The following is a 24,654-nucleotide window of genomic DNA, read 5'->3' on the forward strand; positions in this document are numbered from 1 at the left end:
TTTAAATGGTTCAACGGGCAATGTTCTGTTATGAGACTATATGAGTTCGATACGAACTATTACAGGTATATACATGAAATACACGGAAATGTTATTACATGATATATTAAAACATGAAATAGATGATACATGTATATGAAACTTGCTTAGTGATTATGTTCATCCATGTTTATCAGCTATTATATGTGTTTTACATGGCTAACATGTTGAGGATATGTGTTTAGGCTTTTGGCCAAATTGGTTTGGATATGTGTTGCATGCTTACCTTAAATGTGATTAAATGGTAAGTTAATTTCTTTGTTATACAAACTTACTAAGCTTAAATGCTTACTCTGTGTTATTTTTCTATGTTTTATAGTTATTCGGAAGCTTGTTGGAGCTATATCACACTATCCATCGATTCTTTTAGTACTTTTGGATATTTAAATTCAGTTATAATGGCATGTATAGGTTAATTTGGCCAATGTTGGCATATAAGTGTTTTGTTGAGATTAACCATTTATATGGCTTGTGTTTGGTATATTTTGATGTGTATATATGTAGTCTTATCATGTTTGATGTGTGATTGATATGGTAGAATGAAAGAAAATAAAAATGAGGTTTGAATATGCATATATGTATTTGGTCATTTAGGTAAGTTGAGATAATTGATTGATATGTTTTTAAATTGTCATTTGAGGTGTATAAGGGTATATTGGTTGTTTGTGGTGATATTTAATGTTTAAGACTCATTTTTGGTTTGTATTGAATTATGGCTTGTTGATGTGCAAAAAATGTTGAGTTAGGTTGGTGTCAAATTGGGTGAGAAATGTGGCTTGGAAATTGGCCTATTTTCGGTGACACGGGCAGTGACACGGGCGTGTGTCTCATCCATGTGTGACACACGGCAAGGTGACACGGCCGTGTGTCCTTTGTATCTTCTTAAGAATGCAAGTCAGTTTGCTCACACGGTCTAGCACAAGGGTGTGTGGCTTAGCCGTGTGACCCAAGTCAAAGAGTTACACGAGCACAGACATGGTAGGGACACTCCCGTATATGTAACACCCCAAACCCGGCCTAGAAGTCTAGACCGAATTCAGAATGCTACATTGACCACCGAAGTGATTGTGAGAAAATCTTACAAAACTAGTTATTCTTAATTCAATTCCTGAAATAATTTAATATCGAGTATTAAAAAAAAACCAGAATAATAAAATGATTAAACCGTAAAACAGAATTATACCACAGTGTTAAAAACCTTATATTCAAAATTGAATAACCAATAAAAGTTTGAAACCACAAACTAATAACTTATTAGCCTCAAAACTGTCTGAGTCCTCCGCACACCGAGTCCAGCATCCAAAATCCCAAAATGTACCTGAAAAGGGAAACAAAATAGGGGGTAAGCTATACGAGCTTAGTGTGAGATCAAACTAACTAGCTACCGGAACAGAAATAGATACAGTAAACCTGAAAATAGTTTAGCAACAGAACACACTTACAGAGCGACTATAACAAAACAGACCATATGTGACTTTATAGTCATATGGCTCTGTTAGACACAATATTAGAAATTCTCAGAAGTCACAAACTGGCCTAAGCCTTTTTTTCCAGAATTAGAATCGGTTGGGCCTTAGCCTATCACACAAGGTTTCTTTAGACACGAGTGCCTTTCAGTCAAATAGTACAATCCAACTCCTCAGTCAATCAGACAGTCAAATAATTCAGTCAGACAGTCAAATAGATGTTGCAGTCACAGAATCACATAGACGCATATGGGTGCAAATGAATTATAAAATAACCCATCCACCCATCCAACCAACACACCATCTCCGTCCAACCTGACACATCCTGTGGGGATTTAATCAACCCACCCATCCCTGCACTTCGAGTAGGACCTCGAAAAGCCCATTCAACCTTATACTCCACAGAACGTCATCCCGGGTTACCCGACAATGATGATCATCAATATTGTCCTCGACCTTCAGAGAATTGGGACCGCCCACGACCCTCTGGTATTAGGGCTATCAGTAAGCTGTACGGTGCCATGCGAAAGACCGCGATACAAACATGCAGTATAATTGCCAGATCAGATGTGCTACACAGCAAGGCTAGCGTATAAGTTGTACTGTGCAATGCAGTGAACCGTGGTACAGACGTGCAGTATAACTGCTAGATCAGATAATGGTATGTAGCATAGCTAACGTACATGTGGTACAGTGCAAGGCGGCAAACCGCTATACCGTTATCAGTAATGTCTACGACCCTCAGGGTATTGGGACCGCCCATAACCCTCTGGGTATTATTAAGGGCTTTCAGAATGCAAACAAACTGCCAAATCGTAAATCTCCCTTCTCTTCAACATCCCACCCAAAAAGATTTATGCATATGTATGTATGTATGCAGTCATTTGTACACAATTCAGAATAAAAATTCAGACAGTCAATCAAAAGGAGACACACACATCCGGTCAATCAATTGCAGAATCAAACATGTGTACCTTCGTATCTCGAATCCAGTATCAACTTATCTAACAAACAATCACAAATGCGCACATGTCAAGCCCAAATCAAAGTCATAATTACCCCTAGTAAGGCTTAGTTGGGGGTTGGAACACACAGAGTCGCATTTGCACTTGCATTTGACCTAAAACCCAAAGTTTGGCGATATAGGGCCATACGCCCGTGTGCTTTGGCTGTGTGGAGCATTCCAAGTCATGTGGGGGTCCAATCGCCCGTGTGAAGGGTAGCACACGGCCAGGTGACAGAGGCACATGCCCGTGTAGTGTAGAGACACAGCCGTGTGATCAGGCCGTGTAAGACACTGTCCTATTTCACTAAGCTCAAGTGCAGAGTAGACACGGCCGTGTGAGGCTCTCACAAGCCCGCGTGGCCACCAAACACGGCCGTGTGTTCCAAAACACACGCCCGTATGGAATCCCTAATTCATAAATCAGTCACACAGCCATGTGACCCCAAATCTCAATCCCTAATTCCCAAACTCACATGCCCGTGTGGACTAAGGGACACGGCCTTGTAATTTCTGAAAAAAATCTCCAAAACAGCCACACGACCGTGTGGCACCAAAATTGGCTGAAACTCTAATTTCCCAAATCCATACGGCTGTGTGCCACGGCACATGCCCGTGTGGCCGTCATGGAAGCCATGAAACCACCCCAGAACAGCCCCCAAAACACCACTTTGGCCACCAAACCGCCCCCAACTTTGGTACTATTGAAACCACATCAGAAAATGGAGTATCGCACTCCCTTTCAGCCTTCAAAGCTCTGAAACTAGAGAATCAAAGCATTCTCACAAAAAGCCTAAACATCACTTGTAAAAAACAAAAGATAAGTAGATTAGTCAGAGTTGAGTCCTACACCTGTTTCGATGACGAAGAAGACGACAGAGGAGTAGAAAATCAAGGTCCTTCGACCCCACAACACCACCGATTCTAAAAAGCAAAAAGAAGAACACAAGAAAAAAAACCAAGAAGAAACAGAACAAAAATAACGTGCCAAGTAAAATCAAATAAAAATAAAAATAATTAATAATTAATAATAACACTAAAGACAAATAAATAAAATAATTATTTTAACTGAAATCAGAAATAACTAAAATGTTTTCTAAAACGCCCACACAGGGACTCAAACTCAGAACCCTGAGACAAACCAACACACTCACAACCACTAGACCAGCAGGCCCATTCTGCCACTAAACTGCACAACTTAACTTATATGTGCAACCTTCCCACTATCCCCACACTCAAAACCCAGAAATTCTAGGCCCAAAATTTAGGGCATTACAGTATGTCCCTATTTTGAGTGCCCACATGGCCTGAGACATGAGTGTGTCTCTTGACCGTGTGAATCACACGGTTTGGCCACACGGCTGTGTGACCCCTGCAGCTTTGAAAAATTTCAATGTTTTCTAAAAAATTCTTTAAGTACTCGATCTAGTCGCAACTTATTTCTAACACGTATTTTGGGCTTCGAGGGCTCGTATAAGGGATAATATTGTTTAATTTCAATTGGTTTCTGCCATGAATGTATATGATATGAAATATTTTTTTTATTTGATCTGTAAACTTCGGTAATGCTTTGTAACCCTGTTCTGGCGATGGATACGGGTTAGGGGTATTACATTTCATATTGCAATTTAATATATATACTCGTAATATTGGTTATACTTGATCAAATTACACTTATCAGTTCACATTTTGTCCACAAGGCCCAAAGTTGACTGATTAAAACAATTAGGGCATGTGAAACAGAATTGAACATCGCCGAAGCGGATAAACAGTAAGCGCGTAATATATTCTTTAATGGCATGCCATTAATATCCTAATGATTCATATTTGTCTACTTGGACTCAACATCGATTATACCAACTTTTAATTTTTATAATTTAGCCTTTGATCTTATAATTTCACATATAACTTCCATTTAATTTCACATGTTTACCACACACATATAATAATCTTAATACATATAACTCACTTTATCACCTTATTCTCATTCACATTCTTGTACCATAGTTTACTATCTTTATAATTTAATCCTTTATATTACTATTTCATATAAATCTAAGATTTAAATATTTAATCCTTAATATCACATACTAACCCTGACTTTTTTCTTCCATCTTATATATCTATTGATCCTTTTTTCATGAAATTAAGGTAATCACTACACTTTTCTATTAATTTAGGTAGGAAAACATGAAAGAAACTTAGTGAAATGAACTTGGAAGGTTCAAAAATGGAGGAAAGGACTTAGATGAAAAAAAAAAGGCTGGATGGGAGGATGGATGAGGGTGACGGTTGAACTTCCAAGAAAAGATGAATGCTTTTCATCTTTTCTCAACTTTTCTACACTCTTCTTAAGAAAAATCTCATGATTTTTAAGCAAATTGGTCAAATTGCTAGTTAACCCTTTATCTTTACATCTTTACACTTTGACCCTTAATCATGACATCTACAAAATATCTAATTCATTCTTTTACCATTTTATCCCTACACTTTCCTAGTAATACCTTATATGAATCATGACCTGTTTAGTATAAACTGCACCTTTAAACCTTCTTCTTTATTCACCAATTCCATGCCACTATATTTAAACTTTTAATTTCGCACTTTTGCCTTACTACATTTCATTTTCCTACAAATTAGTCAATATTTCGAATTAACTTTTCTCGATTTAAAACACTCTAAACCCTCTTCCGGTTCCAACTAGATTCCACACTATCACATAGATATTCCTAATAAATTTATTTCTAAAAAAATTTCTCTAATATTGTCGACCTAACATGCTATTGTACCACCTACTGTACCTTGAGGATATTACAAGCAATACACAACTATATGGTTGCCAAAAATTACCTTTAAGCACTATATCAATACCCATTCGCCAATTTGCACCACCCATCCGGTGGTTCAATCCATCTAGGAGCCATTATATCAGAATTAAAATTTATCAATGGTAGCTTAGTAGCAACTGTCGAATTAGCAAGGAAAATCCTACAAAAATCCCTAACAAAGCTAAAATTTGGGACTACTTTAGCATGATAATATTGATTGCGAATGTACCATATTCGTCAACCCGATATTATAGATTATGACTCAACATGATGCAGATTGCATCCTAAGGGTATAAACAATAACTTGTGAAGTTGAATACCATGACTAAAAATATTATAGCAAGTAGGCAACAAATTATTAAATAATTTCTGATCAAATATAAGGATTTTACTTGGTAACCGAAATCGCCACAATAATCTAAACATTTTTGCATCCAAATCATAAGACAACTGAAAATTCTTGATCTTACTTTTGAACTTCCTAGCAAGTTCAACTTGATAAGCAAATTTTATTGAAAATATTTAATTTGGTTCACGAATCCAAAAACAAATATCTGATTTAAACTAACAATGCAGTCGAAACCATATCAACCAAATGCCGGCCTTGTTCATCCACCAAGAACTAGATAAGTTCCTCATTCCAAGATCATCATATCCAAGTAAGTAGGGGCGGAGCCAGGGGCTGGCAAGGGCCCTGCCCCCATAAAATGGAAATTTATTAATTTAAGTCCCTTTATAATTTATAAAAAATTAAATTAATAATGATAAAATTGCACTTTACGCCTCCCAAAAATGATAAAAAATTAAATTAGTAATGGTACAAACGACCTAGACACACGGGCGTGTTAAGGCCAGTGTGAATACTAAAGGTAATTTTTCAATTTTTTATGACACACAGTCTGAGTGGATTCACATGGCTTAGCGACACAACCGTGGGAGAAGTGAATGAGAATAGCACACAATTTAAGTGATGACACACTGCCTGGACATACGGGCATGTTCCTAGCCTTGTGAACACTGGAGAAAGGTTTTAAAATTTTCTAATAGGCTACACGAGTACATTGAGTTACATGGGTGACCCACACAGCCATGTGGCCCAACATGGTCCTCATACACGCCCGTACCCTTCTTTTTAACTTGAACTTTTTTATTTTCACTTCCCATCCCTTCATTTTCACTCACATCGTCGTTCTACTATTGTCTCATTTCCTTTATTCCCTGTCAATTGATCATTCTTGTCATCCTTTCCTCAACATCCTCTAACCCATCGTCCGTCCCTCTCATCGTCAACCCCCTCACAAATCACCGACCATTGTTTTTTTTCCCTTTAAGACCCCATACTTGCTAGCGTCATCCTAGCCTATCGTCGATCATTCTTACCCCGCTGTTTCTAGCCACCAAATCCCTTAATTGTTCCCTCTTTTTCCTTCTGCCACTCCCAAACACCCCCTTCGCCCTTTCCCACTCACAATCAACCCTTTCTCTCCTATTTTCCTCACTATCGTCCTTATCGGAGTCCCATCGTTTCTCACCGGACGTCCCTTTATTTTTTTCTAGTACCATCGCCAATTGTTTCTCTTTCATTACCATCTGTCCATCCTCTACCACCGTTTGTTATCAACATTTTTCTTGTTGTTTATTTTATTTATTATTTTTATATTTCCTTTACTATTATTATTACTCAAGTATTAGGATTAAATGTTAGTTCTGCTAGTTTTGGCTTATTTAGTGAGTTGATTCTCATTGGGAGATAGATTGAACTTAGGCCGTGCGTTTCATGTATTGAAGTGCTTATCTGCGATATTGCTTTGTCTTGGTGCTGATCTTAGGTGACTCACATATGTAGTGATTGGCGGTGATAATTCTATTTTTGTTTATGCTAAATCTCTACGTGTCAAATTTGATATATGTTGAGTTAAATTATTTCGGCACAATTTATCTAGAATTTTTTTTACTCATTTTTACTGATGTATTTTGTTTTCCAGGTACATAATGCTGAATACACGAGGCAAGAGAAAAGTACCTACTCAATCCAAGAAATGAAAGGTTATTGGGACCTTATCTTCTTCCTCACAGATCGCAATCACTCACCACCAATACCTCACATTCGACCATTCACCCCAAAAAGAGAGGTACCAACACCTGTAGGACAGATCATTAGGGTTTGGGTCGATGTATCGATTGGGAAGCCCTTCAAACTGCGGGTTAATCTACATAGGGTTCATACTCTATTGGACGCGACTCTATAGGAATGGTTCTTCATGATCGTGGAGTCGACGTATACTGAGCTTACTCTAGAGTTTTTATCCACATTTTCCCTACAGACCATGCTAACGACGGGGTATGAACCACGAGCTATTGGAAACACAAAATATAGACTTTTTTAGCACCTTTTGAGCCTAAATTCATGTAGTTTCGTAGAAAATTTTGTCGAAATTCATAATTTAATTATAAAATAATTAATTTGCACTTAAGTTATTAAAATAATTAATTTGCACTTAAGTTATTAACATATTGAATTTTAATTATTTTTATAATAAATTTCATAAATTTGGTTTATTTTCGACAGTTTCGCACAAAAGGTGAAAATTGGCTCGGCAAACACCTCGAAAGGCTTGAACCGTTGGGAAATTTTTGCATCGAGTGAACCAAGGGAAAGATTAAATATTTTTCCAGCCAAGGATGATCCAAATAATTATTATTTTATGCACTTTATATTTAATTTTTATCCAAAGTTAATTGGGTCAAAAATTAATATAAAGCCTGAAGGAGGAAGTGGCCCAATTGTGCTAATAAAGAATACTGATCCAACAAGAGAAATGGCAGCCTGAAACCGTCTAACAAGCTGACCCAATCAACTGAATTTTGGTGATTTTTATGCTTGCAAAACAGCCCTCAAAGTTTCCTTGAAATCGCATTCAAACCCCTTCACTTATTATGCTTTTGAAGATTTGTCCCAAGCTAAATTTAGAAAAGTTTGAAACATTAAAACTTTGCTAAATATGTGGTCAGCCAAGAGGAGTGTGTGGCTGCTAATTATTTGCTATTTTTAGCAGCCACTCTCACCTATAAATACCCTTTTCACCTATTCATTCAACACATCTCTCATTCCACACTTCTCTCTTTCTTGTAGTCACTTTCTCCCTTTCAAAATCTCTCTTTGTTTCTCATTTTTCCCTTCTACTTTCCATTGTCGATTTCCCTCTTGGAAAAGAGCCTTCAACCACCTTAGGTAGTAGCATTCAAGTGGTTATAGAAGTCGTGAAACAATAGAACGAGGGAGAAGAAGATGAGCAAACTACTCTGGCTTCGGAGAAACACTAGATTTGATTCTAGTTTCCTATCCTTTAATTTTCCTTGTTTTTGTTATGAACATGTCTATGAATATTTGTTATGTTGTTATTCTAAATTTAATTAACATGATTTAAATTTAATTCGTGTTAGGTTGATTGCATTTTATCTACTTAAGTTATTAAAATCATGTTTGTGTTGTTATAGGTCTTTTGATTAAGTGAAACTATGATTATGTTATACTTGCATTATAATTGTAATTAATTGACACAATACTTAAGCAATACATGTTTAATTTTCAAAGGCAGCCGAGGGTTAAATTAGTGATGGTTTTACATGATACTTTAGCCTTGCATAACTTGTAAGATTATTGTGATTAAACTATTTCAATGTAGGAATATATTGTTACTTTACTTAATCTTTTACTTGCTTACTAAAATTGATTAATTATTTGAATTGACATAGTAATACGTTCAAGAGGTTAGCTAATTTTGTAAGTCTGTATGTGCTATAGTTAACAAATTACCAAGTTATTGTGAATTTATTCATAACAACATGAACATTATTTTAGTAATATTAAGTTAGGAAATGTAATTGATCTAACACAATTATGCCATATTGATTAAACTTGTTTTTCAAAAATTGTGCGTTGGAATTTTTACCTTTTAATTTTCTTAGTTAAAATCTAGTTTTATTAAACCATTTTTCAAAACAAACGATTGTCCTTCACCAAAGTGTTTTTAATTGCATTTCATAAATATTTTCTTACACAGTCCCTATAGGTACGATAACTCGACATTTACTTGTCACTTTATTACTTGTTGTGATTGTGTACACTTTCACATTTCCATCGTTCTAGCAATCTCATTCTGTCTTGGGGGCATCACTCGATATTTGAGTATTGTGGGATTTGGATTCGCTCTCGATATATATTCTGATGACTTTTTGGAAACGCTCGAGTTCTCTACCTTCCTACGACACATCTATCGACCGACTCTTCTTTGCTGGTCTGACATTTTTTAGGTTGCCACTTCGTACAACCCGAGCCAATCCAAGGCTCGGTGACTACTTTCGGCCCTATGCTATAGTCACACCATTTTAGCCCATACTTTGACTGGTCAGAAGGAGAGCACGAGTGTCGTGGGTACTTTAGACGCATAATTCTTATGGAGCATGCATGAGTAATACTCAATTGATCTTAGCCTATTTTGTGGCCCAGTGCTGCTGGCATTAGGATGAGTATCTATGGAAAGGACCTATCGGTATGGGTCCATATGTGACACGAATGGCCCATTACTTTGGCCTCCTCGAGACCCCTGAGTAGATTAGTTCTCTTAGTTTGGTTGGGGACATGGCACCACAGAGTTTAAGTATAATAAAACATATGAGGATGGTCGCTTGTTAGCCCGGGGCCTTCGATGATCAGTATGTGTTGCTACATCCGACTTAGCAGAATGAGGATGATGAGCATCCAGACAATGACCTCCCACCACCACCGCAACCCATTCCTAGTCCTTCTTTGAGTCACTCTATTGATGCACTTGCGCATATGGTTACACTGAGGATATCTCTCGTCTTCAGTAGTAGTAGTTATGGGGGATCAATTGTATTGAGGCATATTTACAACGGATGTGCCAACATTTCCATATTTCTTCACCCGATCCCTTTGCTGCGCCTTCTAATCCTGACATCCCACACGATGCTGATCACTGACTTTACTTAGTTTTCTGTTTTATTTATTTTTATTTTTATTTTAAGTTGTACTTTTATTTTTATTGTTGATTGTTTTTATTTTATTTTTGAGACTTATATGTTTTATTTTATTATGCACTTTACTATATTTGTTTCATCAGTTATTTTTCTATTTTTATCTCTTTATTTTGTTTTATTTTATTTTTCTCTATCTTCTTATTAGTGTGCTCGAAACATGTACTTCATTTAAAATCTCCTAAGATTCCAAATTTTACTATTCCGACGAAATCATCCAAATTCAGGACAATTTCAGTTCTCTCCCTCCTTATGATATTTTACTTATTAGTTTAGAATAGTTTGTATATTGAGGATAATGTACATCTTAAGTGCGGGGAGGATGTTATATTCTTATGTGATATAGTCCTAGAATTGTTGTTTGTGTTTAAGTAATTTTCTCAAACCTATCATTAAAGTTAATTTTCTTTAATCTGGAGTTTTTAGTGATTTTGTTTTGGTATAATTTGTGGATTTTTGTGCATTGTTTGATTTATATTTTAAGATACGGGAAAGTCAAGCATGATAAGATATTTTTTTATAAATTATTATTTTAGGTTATCTCCTTGAATTAAAGCATTATCTTGAAACTTTAAATTTACAAGTTTAACATCAAAACCATAATTTTTTTTGAGCTTTTGAGCTATAGAACATACATTTTATTTCGTGCTCATTTTATTTTTGATTGTGAGTATGTCAACTTGATTTATTATTCTAGAACTTACTTCAGTGATACATGTCAATATAACATTATTAATTTGACATACTAAGATGATAAAGACACTTAGAATTTAATTTGCTTAACCTTTGACACAAATTATTTGTTGTATTATCCCTTAGTATACTTCGTTGATCCTAACACATTTTTTTCTTAACAACTGTTCATGTTAACCCATAAACTACTTTAATGTTATAACATATTTTTTATTGGCTCCCTTTTTCTTGAAATTCGATTTGGCAAGTGTCCGACTATGTTTCATCATTTGCATTGCTGAATTTTCTCTTTGTTCTAAAAAAAAAGAGAAAAAAACCAAGAAAAAAATTTGGTTGAGCTTGAATCATGAGTTTCATCTTTTGTATAAAAGCTTACATTCGTCCTTTATTTTTTATTGATGTAAATTCTTTTAATTCAACAATTGTTTTTTTTTAGTTTGGTAACTTATTAACTTGATTCTCGATTGTAATAAACTCTTCTAACATTTTTCGTACCCTTAACTTAAGCCCCGTTACAACCTTGTAAAGACCTCTTATGGGTGTGTTATCTCGGTCTATAATGGTGGAGATTTGATTTTCAAGTAAGTTTATGGTAATAACATTTCTTGTTCGACTGTTGAGTGCATATTACTTGAAACTTAAACACTTCGAGTGCTTTGAGTGAATCTTTAGTGAGGATGTTATTTCTTATTGAGTTTGAATTTCAGGTAATTATTGAGATAAGGAAAATGTCTAATATTTTTAAGCCTTAACAATCTCTGCTTGAATTGCTTGTATTTTTTAGTGTCATTTTAGTTTGAATTTTCAATGCATGATTATCTGCTTGATTGTGCTAAAAGTAGCATGTTTTAATCTCATTCTTAATGTGTTTTAGGGTGATTATTTGATATTAATTGTGAAATGATACGTTATAAGTCTAGATAATTAGAATGAAACTCTTTTTAGACTAAAAAATTTGAATTTTCTTCGAATAATTCAAATTTGAAAATAGAAATGAATGGAATAATTAGATCTAGTTATTAAATATAAATAATTAGTTCTAGCTATTATACTATAAAAAAATAATTAATTTCATTTTCATTTTTAATAATGAATAAATTCAATTTTCATTTTCATTTTTTTAATTATCTTTTTCTTATTATGGTTATATAGGATAGTCTAATAAAAGGATAGGAATCAAAATGAAATTAAAGAAAAAAAGATGCAACCCATAGAAATGAAATCCAAATCATAATGAGAGACTCCTTTCTTTTGTTTTCATCCATAAAGACAAAAGTTAAGACAAAAAAAAGAATTGACCGTTTGAGTATTCCACCAAATTGCCTGAGAAAACTGAGAGTAAGAGGGGCATATATATGTTATGGAATGCCCATTTATATTGAATTGCGAATACATAAATGATAAAATATTTTCTGATTGAACCAAATAAAAATTAATATGGGTTTCCGATAGAGACGAAAGACGATAAAAAAACAAGAAAATAAGCAAAGACCCTTCGATATAAGAATCTATATCTATATCTACTAAATTCAACTGTTTCGCATAAAAAGAAAGCAAATAAATAAATGAAAGAGAATAAACAATTGAAAGAAGTGGGATAGGGGGGAAAGAGGGAAGGAGGGAGAAAGGGGGAATGAGAGGCATCCTAATGAGATCCTAATCTCAAGACACGAAAGGGAATATGGAAAAATTGGTAGACGCTACGGACTTAATTGGATTGAGCCTTGGTATGGAAACCTACTAAGTGATAACTTTCAAATTCTGAAAAACCCTGAAAGGAAAAATGAGCAATCCTGAGCCAAATCCTATTATTTAATTATTTTATAAAAATAAACATTAACAAAGGTTCAGCAATCGAGAATAATAAAAAAAGGAAACGGTAAGTGTAGAGACTCAATGGAAGCTATTCTAACAAATGGGGTTGCTGTTGGTAAATGAATTTTTATATCGAAACTCTAGAAAAGATGCAAGATATACCTATTTTTTTTATAGGTATACTAATGAAAAACTATCTCAAAAAAGATGAACCGAACCCGTATTTTTTTTATTTCTATTATATTATATGCAAAATCAATTTATATTTATATGAAAATAAGAAAAATAAAAAGAATTGTTGTGAATCGATTCCAAATTGAAGAAAGAATCGAATAGAATAGTCATTAATCAAATCATTCACTCCATAGTCTAATAAATCTTTTGAAAAACTGATTAACCGGATGAGAATAAAGATAAAATCCCGTTTTACATGTCAATATCAATACTGACAACAATAAAATTTATAGTAAGAGGAAAATCTGTTGACTTTAAAAATCGTGAAGGTTCAAGTCCCTCTATCCCCAACTCGAAAAAGCCCGTTTCTGTCTATTTATTTTATCTTACCTTTTTGTTAGTGGTTCAAAGTTCCTTATGTTTCTCATTCATCCTATTCTTTGCCATTTTACAAGCGTATCCTATCATAGCATAATTTTGTTCTCTTATCACAAGTCTTGTGATATAGTGTGATATATTGTGATATATGTATGATATATGTAGGGGATCAAAATTAGAGAAAAATGAGCGAAAATCGAAAAATCAGAGCAAGTTACAAGAGCTACACGGCCTGACCCATTCCACACGCCGTGTCGATTTCACCGGATTATACACTAAACAGTGGAAAAACATGATTTTTAAGTTTTTTTAAGCATTCTAAGATGTATATATGACAAAAATAGGAGGTAGGAGTGAGTCCTCATGGAATATTCAAGAAAATAACTCAAAAAACACTATTAAAGTCTATTCTAAAGCAAATTTCCGTCAATATTAAAGATTCCTAGTTGATTTCTTTGGAGATTATCGTGAGCTTCTTTGTTTTTTTCAGTTATATTGTATATTGGATTTTTTTTTATTTTTAAGTATGGACTAATTTTCTAAATATCGAGGGGGATGAACCCTATGAGGGATTCTGTCGTTTGTTTTTTATTTTACGTAATAAATTCTTAGTTCTTTTTTTCTCAATTATGAATGCTTAATTCTTAGTTTAATATTTCTAAATTATTGATCCATGTTTAATGTGCTTAATTCAGAGGTTGAGTAAACTTTGTTAAGAGTAGATCTTAGTAATTTAGTGGAATTGCATACAATCCTAAAAATAGGATAATATAAATCTATCGGATTAGAGTTAAATCTAATAGGAGAATTTATAGTACGAGTTAATGCGATAATAAATGTTTTAATTAGAAAAAAAATTCAATTAATCAACCTAGAGTCAGTTGCTCAGGTATTTCTATGGATCAATATTGCATAATTTAGGATTTCCACTAATCAAGATATTAAGTTAAGAAATTGCGTAATTTAAATTGATAATGACAAATAAAATCTAGGTGAATTTTTTCTGGGTATTGTTTTGCTTCTTGGTTATTAATCGGTTATTTTTCTATTTTATTCTTTGTCATGTTAATTAGTAATTAATTTAGTAATTACTAGTACTTTTAGTATTTATGGAAACGATCTTTGTACTCACTATTAATTAATAAGTGCATCTAACTTAGTTAAATTTTTAATTCTGTGGATATTAATAGACTGTTTTTTTTCTTATCAAAACCCTAAAAAGTAAAATGGTAATAAGGGAATCCAAAATGATTAGTTTATTATCTTGTTGAAGAAACAAATTGTTAGAAGACCTTATTTATGCAGATCGATCAAAATGAGGAAACTGATGAATTAAACTTGAAAATATAGAAAAATCTCAAGCGGGCTGATAGTGTCCTGCAGTGTCCTTGTCCAGGGAAAACAAAATTCATTTCACTATGTACTGACACTTCTGTAAACCCCCACATTCCACAAAACAAATGAAGGAATCTGTAAGTACAAACTTTGTGATTATATTCCAACTATTGCAATGACCAAGGATGTGTTTCAAACAGGACGAAGCCTAATAAGATTCATTATGTATCATGTTTACATAATCAATTTGCAGAGATAAATTTCTATAATTCAGTTATCAACTTGGATTGGTTAATTTTTCTGAACTAAACCAGAGTATTATGGAACTCATTATTTATACTAATAGTAAAATATACATGGTAAGCTTTAACTTAGGCTTAACTGTTACATGGCCTACCAATACAGTTTAGCACAAGCCTTGTGTACAATACTGGAAATGAAATCATAAGCCGGATAATATATACGATTTTCAAAGAAATTAAACCATCTTCTTCGCCAGTAAGGATTCAGATAGAGAATAATTATGGAAGTAAGAAAGAAAATGATGTATGTGGTGCTAAATGTTACGGAGAAGAACACAGGATCAATACTATACCATTTCTCCTTACTTTGATCTACGAATTTTATCAGGGGATGCGGTGACACGATGCTACAGTTCTCGTTCAAGGGCTGTCCACAAAGATATTGATTTCCTTCGTAACTGCTTCTATCAAATGTCCCAAACTGAGCTTTCATATCTGGAATTCTACCTGATAAGTTGTTGTATGCCACACTGAACACTTCGAGGAAATAGAGATTGATCAGTAATGAAGGGAGTTCTCCACTCAACATATTGTGTGAAAGGTCTAAGCTTTCAATTTGGGTGAGATTTGAGAAAGATTCCGGGATTGGCCCCGTCAAGTGATTGTAGGATAAGTTTAGTGCGTGAATCCAGGCTAGATTTCCAAGCTCGTACGGGATCCTACCGGATAGTTTGTTACATGACAAATCTAATCCCGACATGAAATTAAGAATGCCACCTTTATAGGTGTTGGATCTATGTTTTGTCAAGAAGTCAACTTCCACATTTGTGACAGATTGTTCGGTAGTGCTGTGAAGCACATAATCCTTCTTCAAAGTTCCATATCTAAAATATGTAGTGTAATCCCATTCACTAGAAACCTTTTCATGTGAAATGTCCAAATCCAAATAGCGAGGCTCAATCTTTCCGAACCTGATACCCTGGAAACAGCGGGGAATTGACCCAGAGAAGGAGTTGAGGGAGAGATCCATCATGCTTATTTGTTTCAATTCACATAGTTCTTCTGGAATCAAACCACTTAGAAGATTTTGACTCAATAAAAGAACTTTCAAGCTAGTCAACAAGCCAATAATACCAGGGATGCTCCCTGAAAGATTGTTATCCCGGAGGTTTAATACCAAAAGCTGTGAAGTGTTGAGAAAAGCTTCTGATATTGATCCACTATATCTGTTCCCCTGTAAGTGTAAGTGCTGTAAACGAGGGCATGAGGGGAGTGGAGCAGAAAGGAGATTATGAGAAAGGTCTAAATAATACACAGAACGCGAAATGCCTTCACATTGGAACTGACCCTCCAAATAATTGCTCCGCATCACAAGTATATCCAGATACGTCACATTACCTATCCAGCTACCAATATTCCCTGTCATAAAGTTGTAACCAATGTCCAATAGCGCCAGGTTGCCAAGTACCCTTCCTTTTGCTTTCACATTTGACAGATTCCCACTGAAGTAATTGTTCCTTAATTGCAACACACGTAACTGAGTCAAGTTGTAGAGCATCGGAAAAATCTGTCCATGAAGTTTGTTACCGGATAACATTAGAACGCGCAAATCATTGCAGCCGACAATCAGTTCTTTGGGGATTTCTCCAGAGAAATTATTGTAAGATAAATCCAGTACTTGCAAATTTTTCATGTCACCAATGGAGGGTAGCAGATCTTGCTCAAAAGCGTTACTTGATAAATCTAGATACTCCATGTGTGGAAGGATTTTCCCGATATTCTCCGGAAGACCGTGAATTTGATTGCCTGATACATCCACCATAACTGCGTTGGTCATAGCGAATGGCGGTAACTGAAACTCCCCGAACAAAAAGTTGTTCCTTAGTTTTAGAATTTCAAGGTCGGCATTGTTTACAAGCAACCAACCAGGAAAACTTGCACGCAACTTGTTGTAAGAAAGATCAACTATCTGCAGGTGGAACTGGTGGCGAAGAAAATTAGGAATGCTGTAGGTATGATTGTTGAGACTACAGTTGGACAGTGCCAAAACCTTCAATTGGAACGAGGGAAACCACCCTGGAGGATTCTCAGTATCAATCTGCAATTTACCATTGTTGCTTGCGAATTGGAGTACCTCAAGCTTGGAGTGAGATTTGAAGGAGCTTAGTGAGAATGAACCCTCAAAATGGTTGTAACTAAAATCAAGATACCAAGAAGATGTTAGGCTGTGTATCAAAGACGCTGAAAGGGTTCCACTAAAATTGTTATGTGAGACATCCAACAACTCAATAAACGTTAAATTGGATAGACAAGGGGGAAGGATTCCTTCAAAGTAGTTTTGGCTAAGATCCAACTCTTGTAGTCTCTTCAGTTGGCACAAATCTGTGAAAACAATAAACAAATGCATGCTCTTACATTCTCATTTATAAATTACTAGTTTATGATTTCATCTATTTAATTTTTTTAATTAGTTTTCTAGATAGTCTAAAATTTAATATAATTCAAATATATCAACTTATTCAACAATTCAAATATTATAAATAATAATAATAATTTTAAATAGTAATTAAAGTATTTCAACATATTCAATATACAATATAATTTTACTTCATGTAATTAATGCAACGCAACATTATTCAAAATATAATACCAATAAAAAAAATTCTAATATTTATTAAACCATTTGTAAAAACTATATTATAAATAAAACTCTTCAATATTCAATTTTTATTTTTACTTAATAGTCAATAAATTGACAGTGAAATTTTTTAGATAATATATAATTAATATATTATATTATAAAATTTATTATTTATAAAATTATACATATGAGATAAAGGTACTTATTATATAAATAATTAAAATTTACTATTTAAAATAAAAATAATATTTTTTTTTACTTTTTGGGTTAATGGTTTCACTATTTTTATTATTATATAAAATCATTTATTAGTGAAATTTTCTAATCAAGTGAAATTTTTGAAACAATTTACATTAGTAAAATTAAAATTTTTATTTATAAATGTTATAAAACTTTAAAATAATAAATTCAGCAACATAATAAACAACAAAAGCTATATTAATTAGTTCAAAAGTTTTTTCATATTCGTGTGTACATCTATATATAGGGAGAAATCCACTTACACCGATATAAATGTAAAATTAAAGTAGTTTAATATATTTTTGTACTTCTGTATGATTAATATTTAACAAACTAATCGTTGAATTTATTATTTCATTTATATAAATCATGAGCATTAAATTTGATGCAAATTAAAATTTTATAACTATTTTTTTTTTAAGTAAAAAACTTTCAACTATATATAGTTTTTTAGATCTATAGGATGGAAATATCAAATGCGTTTAAAATTTTACATGAATTACTAAATATAATTATATCAATAAATTTAACAGTTGAATTAATTATACAAAGAGATATAAAAGAGTATAAAATTATTTCAATTTGATATCAGTATAAATAAATTCCTTCTAAAAATATAGAAAGTAAATTATAAATAACCATTTGAAATTTATCCATTTTATTGTGATGTTAGTAAGCTTTTATATAAAAACATATTCACTCTTATGGGTTTAATAATTACACACTTAAAAGGTTGTTTTATTTCTCTTTTTTCTTTTGTTTTTCAATATTATTTTACTTTTTCGGATTTTTAAGTTTCTATTTTTACACATCTTAAATTTATTTTGTATCCCTTTTCCCTCTCTCATCTTCAATAAATTCATTCCGTTATTATTATTCAAAAAAAAAATTACCCACCTATCTTAAGGTTTGACAACATTTATTTATTACGTAAATTTGAAATAAAATAATTATTTTTCCTTACAAATTATTATCATTTATTTTTATTAAAATCAATTAATTCTCTCCATTAATAATTTCACCATTAATTTATCATGTTGATATTAAAATAAATTGACAAACTAATAAAATGGTGACACGTGATAGCTTCCGATTTAATCTAACAATTTTCTATAAAAATGATCAAAAGAATAAAATAAAAATCAGGAAAATTATAAATATATTAAAATTAGTATAAACATATAAAAACTTATAAAATACATAAAAAATAATAAAAACTTATAAATATTATAAAAATATATATTTTTATAAAATTAAAAAACATATTTAAAATTTTATAAAAAATTAAAATTCTTAAAAACTTATAAAAAAATCATAAAATTTATTAAAATTGATATAAACGCATAGAATTATAAAAAAATCATAAAAATTGAACTGGACTAGATCAATCTGTCTAACCGGCTAGACTAAAATCGATAATGGTATTGGTTTGGAGAAAGTAATTAGACCGATTGATCTGAGAATCGAACAGTTGAACTGATTATTTAATATTTTCTGATTGATTTGACTACTTATCCGATTCTAAAAACCTTGGTCATAATATTTCATTCTAAGATATGGTTAGTTAGATAAAGAAATTTTGGTTTGATAATATCTAATTGTATCAAAAATATTTTATATTATACAATACTTAGCAAATAATTTTCAACTTTTTAAGGTTCAAACTATTGTATTGTACTTAAAAAATTGGACATAAAAATTTTAAAAATAAAAAAAAATAATTTATCAATAAAAAGGAGAGAGTCCAAAATTATTTAAAGCATTTTGTTCAACATCAAAATGACCCTAATAATATGATAACTATTCCCATTATCCAAGGGTTGGTGGAATGTCATGTATTCATTATGATTTTAAGGGTTTAAATGATTCTTTTATATCATTTTTAATTTTTAAAATTTTTAATATGTTTTTATTTTTAAAATTTATTATAATTTTTACATTATTTATAATTTTTATGAATTTTTATAAAATTTTAAATATATTTTATTAATTTCATATATGTTTCTTTTGATAATTTTTGATAGTTTATTAGATTTTTAATATTTTTTAAAATATTTATAAGTTTTAATGATTTTTTAATTTCTTGTATAAATTTTATAAGTTTATATCAATTTTAATATCTAATAATTTAATAATTTAATGATTTTTAATAATTTTTTATATTTATATGATTTTTATTTATTCTAAGAATTTTCTAAGTTTTTATAAAATTTAAATATTTTAAATATGTCAATATTAATTTTATAATTTTTTATAGTTTATTAGATTTTTATATTTTTATAATATTTATAATGTTTTATAAGTTTATATAAATTTTAATATTTTGAAATTTTTTATTTTTAAAATATTCATAATAATCTAATTATATAAAACTTCAAATTACCGCATTAATTTGACAAAATGGTAGCCTCCATCATTTTTATGTATCTTTCTATAATAACCAAAAAGCAAGAAAAGTAGAAACGTATAAACTGGTACCTGAGGGCAAAGAAGCAGCGAGTGAATTCCGAGCAACGGAAAATGCCTTAAGGGAGGATAGATTCCCTATATTTGGAGGGATGGAACCTTCCAAGTTGTTGTAGCTCAAATCTAATATCTCCAAACTACTAAACCCCATCAACTCTGCCAATCAGTGTAAATCGTCTTCTTCTTATTAGGTATTAGGAAAACTTTATGCATTCCATTAGGCTTTCAAAAACATCAAATAAAATAAACCAAAGAAATACCTTGGATTGGCAGAGTTCCATTGAGGTAATTCCAGTACAAATTAAGCACCTTCAAGTTTTTTAGATTCTCTAATTCTGCACCAGGATACACAAACATTCATATATATATATGTGCATGAAAGAGCTGAAACGGAAAAACAAAAATATTCTTCTTTGACTTGTACTTTGTAGTAGTGTTGAGGGTCTAACCCTCAGCATGTCAGATACTGTTCTCTAAAAGTTCTTTTCTCGACTATGGTCTAATTCGACTCCATGACCTACATGCTACTACTTGAGCTAAAGTCTGAGAGACATATGGGTGTTCTCACGCTGAAGGACATTGTCAAGGAAAATTGGAACAATAAAAGGAATAAAGCCGATCAAGCATTTTCTTTTACTAATTAAAGTGTACATACATAAATACTTACCTACGCCAGAAAGAGGACCTTCCAAGGTGTTGAGCGATAGGTCGAGGTAGACAAGGGACGGAAGTGAGCCCAAGAACTTCATACTATCCTTATTCATGGCATTCCAGCTCAGATATAGGTACTTCAGCTCCTTAAGCTTAGACAGATTTCTAGAATCTATTCACACATAAAATGATAAAATCCCATTTTTGTTAGGAATCATCAACCTAAACCAAATGATGTAAAGAAAATAGACTAGTCCTTTTGACTTGCGACATTATTTAACCTTCTATGCCAAAGTTAACCTAACATTGGCCACGTTATTAATTTTTCCGATATATATATATTTAGTGAATTATAAAAAGAAGATAAAATTTTAAAAGTAACGCGACTTGAACTTAAATCATACTTAAAATAATTAACACGATTCACTATTTTCAAGATATTTTATTAAAGAAATCGAAATAAACTTAGATATAGTATGCTAAAAGTCTTTGTCAAAAACCAATTCCACTCTTCCAACATTTTGGTGGTCTCGATTTATTGCTACAACTAAAAGTTCAATTAAGTAACACACAAGGCCTAAACTGAAAAATGATATTAAGATGTAAAAAGAGTTATAATTTATTTTCAGTGTCCCAAATAATAATAATAATAATAATAATAATAATAATAATAATGTTGTGACTACTTACTTTGTGCTGTCAATGAGCTGCCTTGGAGTGCGTTTGAACTTAAATCCAAATATTCCAAGCTTTCGAAAACGGATAATTCTACATCCAAATGGAGAATGTCATATTTCAATTCAACTCTCTTCTACACGATAATGCAAGCATCAAATATTGTGGAGTTTTTTGAGTTGAGCAGGGGTGAGAAAAAGTAACTACAGAATAATAAGGAAAACAATTTATAAGGAATATAAATGACTTTTTCTTGGAAAGTAATTAAACATACCTTGGACAGGAATAGTTTCTCGTGGGCGTTGGAATCTTCCTTCCCAGTTATCAAATAATGCTCCTCCCATGTTATTGCCACTGAGATTAAGACTCTTAAGGGAAGTAAGTGCACTCAGTTGTTTTAAACTACTCTTATTTAACTTGTTCTGAGAAAGATCCAACGTCTCAAGCTTTTTAAGTCTTAAATAGCTTCCAAACCCTCCTGTCATGTAAGATGCCCAAACCAAAATAAATTATATTTTTGTTTCTATTTAGTTATCTGGTTTAAGTTAATATTGGATACGTACCCTGATTTTCTATCCATCCACCAATGGCATTGAAGGATAAATCTAGAGTTGTGAGGTGAACAAAGGGCTGAAACAAAGCGAGGTTCACATACCAATTAGAGTCGTAACTATACCGTATATGTTCCATAGCATATTTCCTGGTGTTGTTGAGGGAGAGTTGGATGACACGACCGGTGGAAGAGTTGCAGGTGACTCTCTCCCAACTACAGCAGTCGCTTAGTGGATCACCGCTCCATGAAGGGAAGAGATGGTCCGCATCATAGCCTTCCGATTCAATAAATTCCTTGAATTGTAACAGACCTACCCTCTCCTCTTCCACACAGCATTTCAACTCGTGGAATTGTAACGCAAGGATCATAGCCAGTAGGATCAACTTCATGAACTTGGGACTCATACTTGGCTTTATCTCACTAAGCATAACTATATATATATATTCCGTGGATTATCCAGTTTTCTGTGCATGCTTGACTTCAACCCCCCAAGGGAGACGACTTTACTGCTCCAAGTGGGGACTGACCTAACACCCAGTTTTTTTGTTTGTTTGATGCCGAAATTTTTTAATATTAATTATTTATAATTCTAATTGCAAAAGACAACTTTAAGCTATACCTTTTGTTTGAGTTATGTTCCTTGATGTACATAAAAAGGGATGAAACTGAAGCTGATAACACTACCGCCTCTTTAACTTTTATACTGCCATCACTTTAATGCTTCTTATTCTGAAAATACAATTAATTTTTATGGAATGAAGCTGGTATTTTAAGAAAAAATAATGTTACTTATTATATTGCATATTTTGTCATGCTATATTTCTAACTTTTTATCCTCGAGAAATAAAGTATGGTTCGACTTAAAATAAAGTTGAAAATTTTTAAATCAATCTTGATATGAGGCTTATCTTGGAAGTAAAGTAGAACTTGTAATATAAATCACACTGACTTTGAAGGTAGAGTGAGGTTTGCCTTGAAACTTGGACTTCAGTTAGCTACAAGTTTCACTTGGCCGCATATTTTACTATGTTACAAACAGATATAGCCATCTAGATAGGAATGTGCTTAAATTCAAGTCAATTAAATATTACATGCACAATCTTTTCAAGTGCCTTGTTTTTCATGTTCGAGGTACGATCTTTCCATCTAATTGAGCCAGTTGATACGCCCCAAATCCTAACTTCTTAACGACTTCATATGACCCTTCCAATTAGGGACCATCTTTCCTCTTTGCCCACCAGGTACGCTCGCCTCTCTATGTTATGCATTACCAAATCTCCATCTTGAAACTGTTTGCCCTATACCCTTGAATTATAATACTTCATCACTCTTTGGTTCTTGGTTGCAAGGCGAGTTTCGGATGATATTTAGTTTCCTCCAATAAATCAAGGTTCAACCTAAAAGATGACTCATTTTGATTTGTGTCATAATGAATTACATAATGTCAACGAGAAGATATCGTTAACTCTTTAATCAATCTATGAATTACATTGTTGCTAGTAAAGTCATGTCATACATAAGCCATGTACCCAACATATCGACTATCGACATGATCATCTTTAGAGCATAAGCTTCCACTTATATCAAAGCACATGAGTTATATACACATGGTCAGTGGCTAACTCATAATTTAGGTAAGTCACACTATGAACGTCACAAGTGAACTAATTCACAGACGAATTTAGAATTAATTAAACTTGGGTTCAGTCCAATGTATCATTCTTTCAATGAGTACATTTATGTCTCCACCCATGGAGTCAATTGCTCTGATAGCCATGACTAGTCATCTTTCTCGCAATGTAAATGTTTTTACAGTTCCACTTATCATTAGTTGAACTTAACTTAGACAATCAATGAGCCAATATTTGCTTGTCACAATTTCACTATGTATGCAAAACATGAAAGATAGAAACAAAAAAGATATAATAGTAAAATGTGAAAATAACGTTATTTATTTTTCAATCATTCAAATACATAGAAAACAGTTACATGTTTACTACAATATACATTTCCTAATATAAATATCATTATTTATAAGTGATAATATAAATGATTTAATTTGCCTATGAAATGTATATTACATGGTAAGATGTTATATATGTACATTGAATTAGATTACTATCATGAATATATACATGTTATATTGCATTAAAAAATGATAAGTATGAATGATTGTAGGTTAAGTTGAATTAGATGTATGCATCGATTTATATTTGTTCAAAGTATCTTGAATCGTAGATTTACCATTAAGTGATTTGCTCAGCATACGATTTTGTTTTCTATGTGGAAAAGTAAGTAAATTCCTGGTAGATCGAATGGAGGTCGTCTCAACATTCAGAAATTGGACTCAACTCAACAATGTTTGCACATTTTTTGGTTTTGTTAATAGTTTGACAT

At 32.5% G+C, this 24,654-nt stretch overlaps 2 protein-coding genes across 2 annotated transcripts; both read right to left on the minus strand.

The window, feature by feature from the left end:
* Positions 1-15,182: 15,182 nt before the first annotated feature.
* LOC107960981 (receptor-like protein 15) lies at positions 15,183-22,647 on the minus strand. The gene is made up of 6 exons (XM_041112026.1): positions 21,979-22,647; positions 21,720-21,797; positions 21,046-21,201; positions 20,639-20,713; positions 20,391-20,534; positions 15,183-17,413 (listed from the first exon to the last, which is right to left on the minus strand). Exons 1-6 carry the CDS (start codon positions 22,187-22,189, stop codon positions 15,183-15,185), a joined length of 2,895 nt encoding a protein of 964 aa, XP_040967960.1. The 5' UTR covers positions 22,190-22,647.
* On the minus strand, positions 22,245-22,661 carry LOC121228974 (putative receptor-like protein 8). Its single transcript, XM_041112027.1, has one exon. The coding sequence runs from the start codon at positions 22,659-22,661 to the stop codon at positions 22,245-22,247; it is 417 nt and encodes a 138-aa protein (XP_040967961.1).
* Between the last annotated feature and the right edge of the window lie 1,993 nt (positions 22,662-24,654).

This window comes from Gossypium hirsutum, chromosome A05 (genome assembly GCF_007990345.1).
Source record: "Gossypium hirsutum isolate 1008001.06 chromosome A05, Gossypium_hirsutum_v2.1, whole genome shotgun sequence".
Classification (NCBI taxonomy): domain Eukaryota; kingdom Viridiplantae; phylum Streptophyta; class Magnoliopsida; order Malvales; family Malvaceae; genus Gossypium; species Gossypium hirsutum.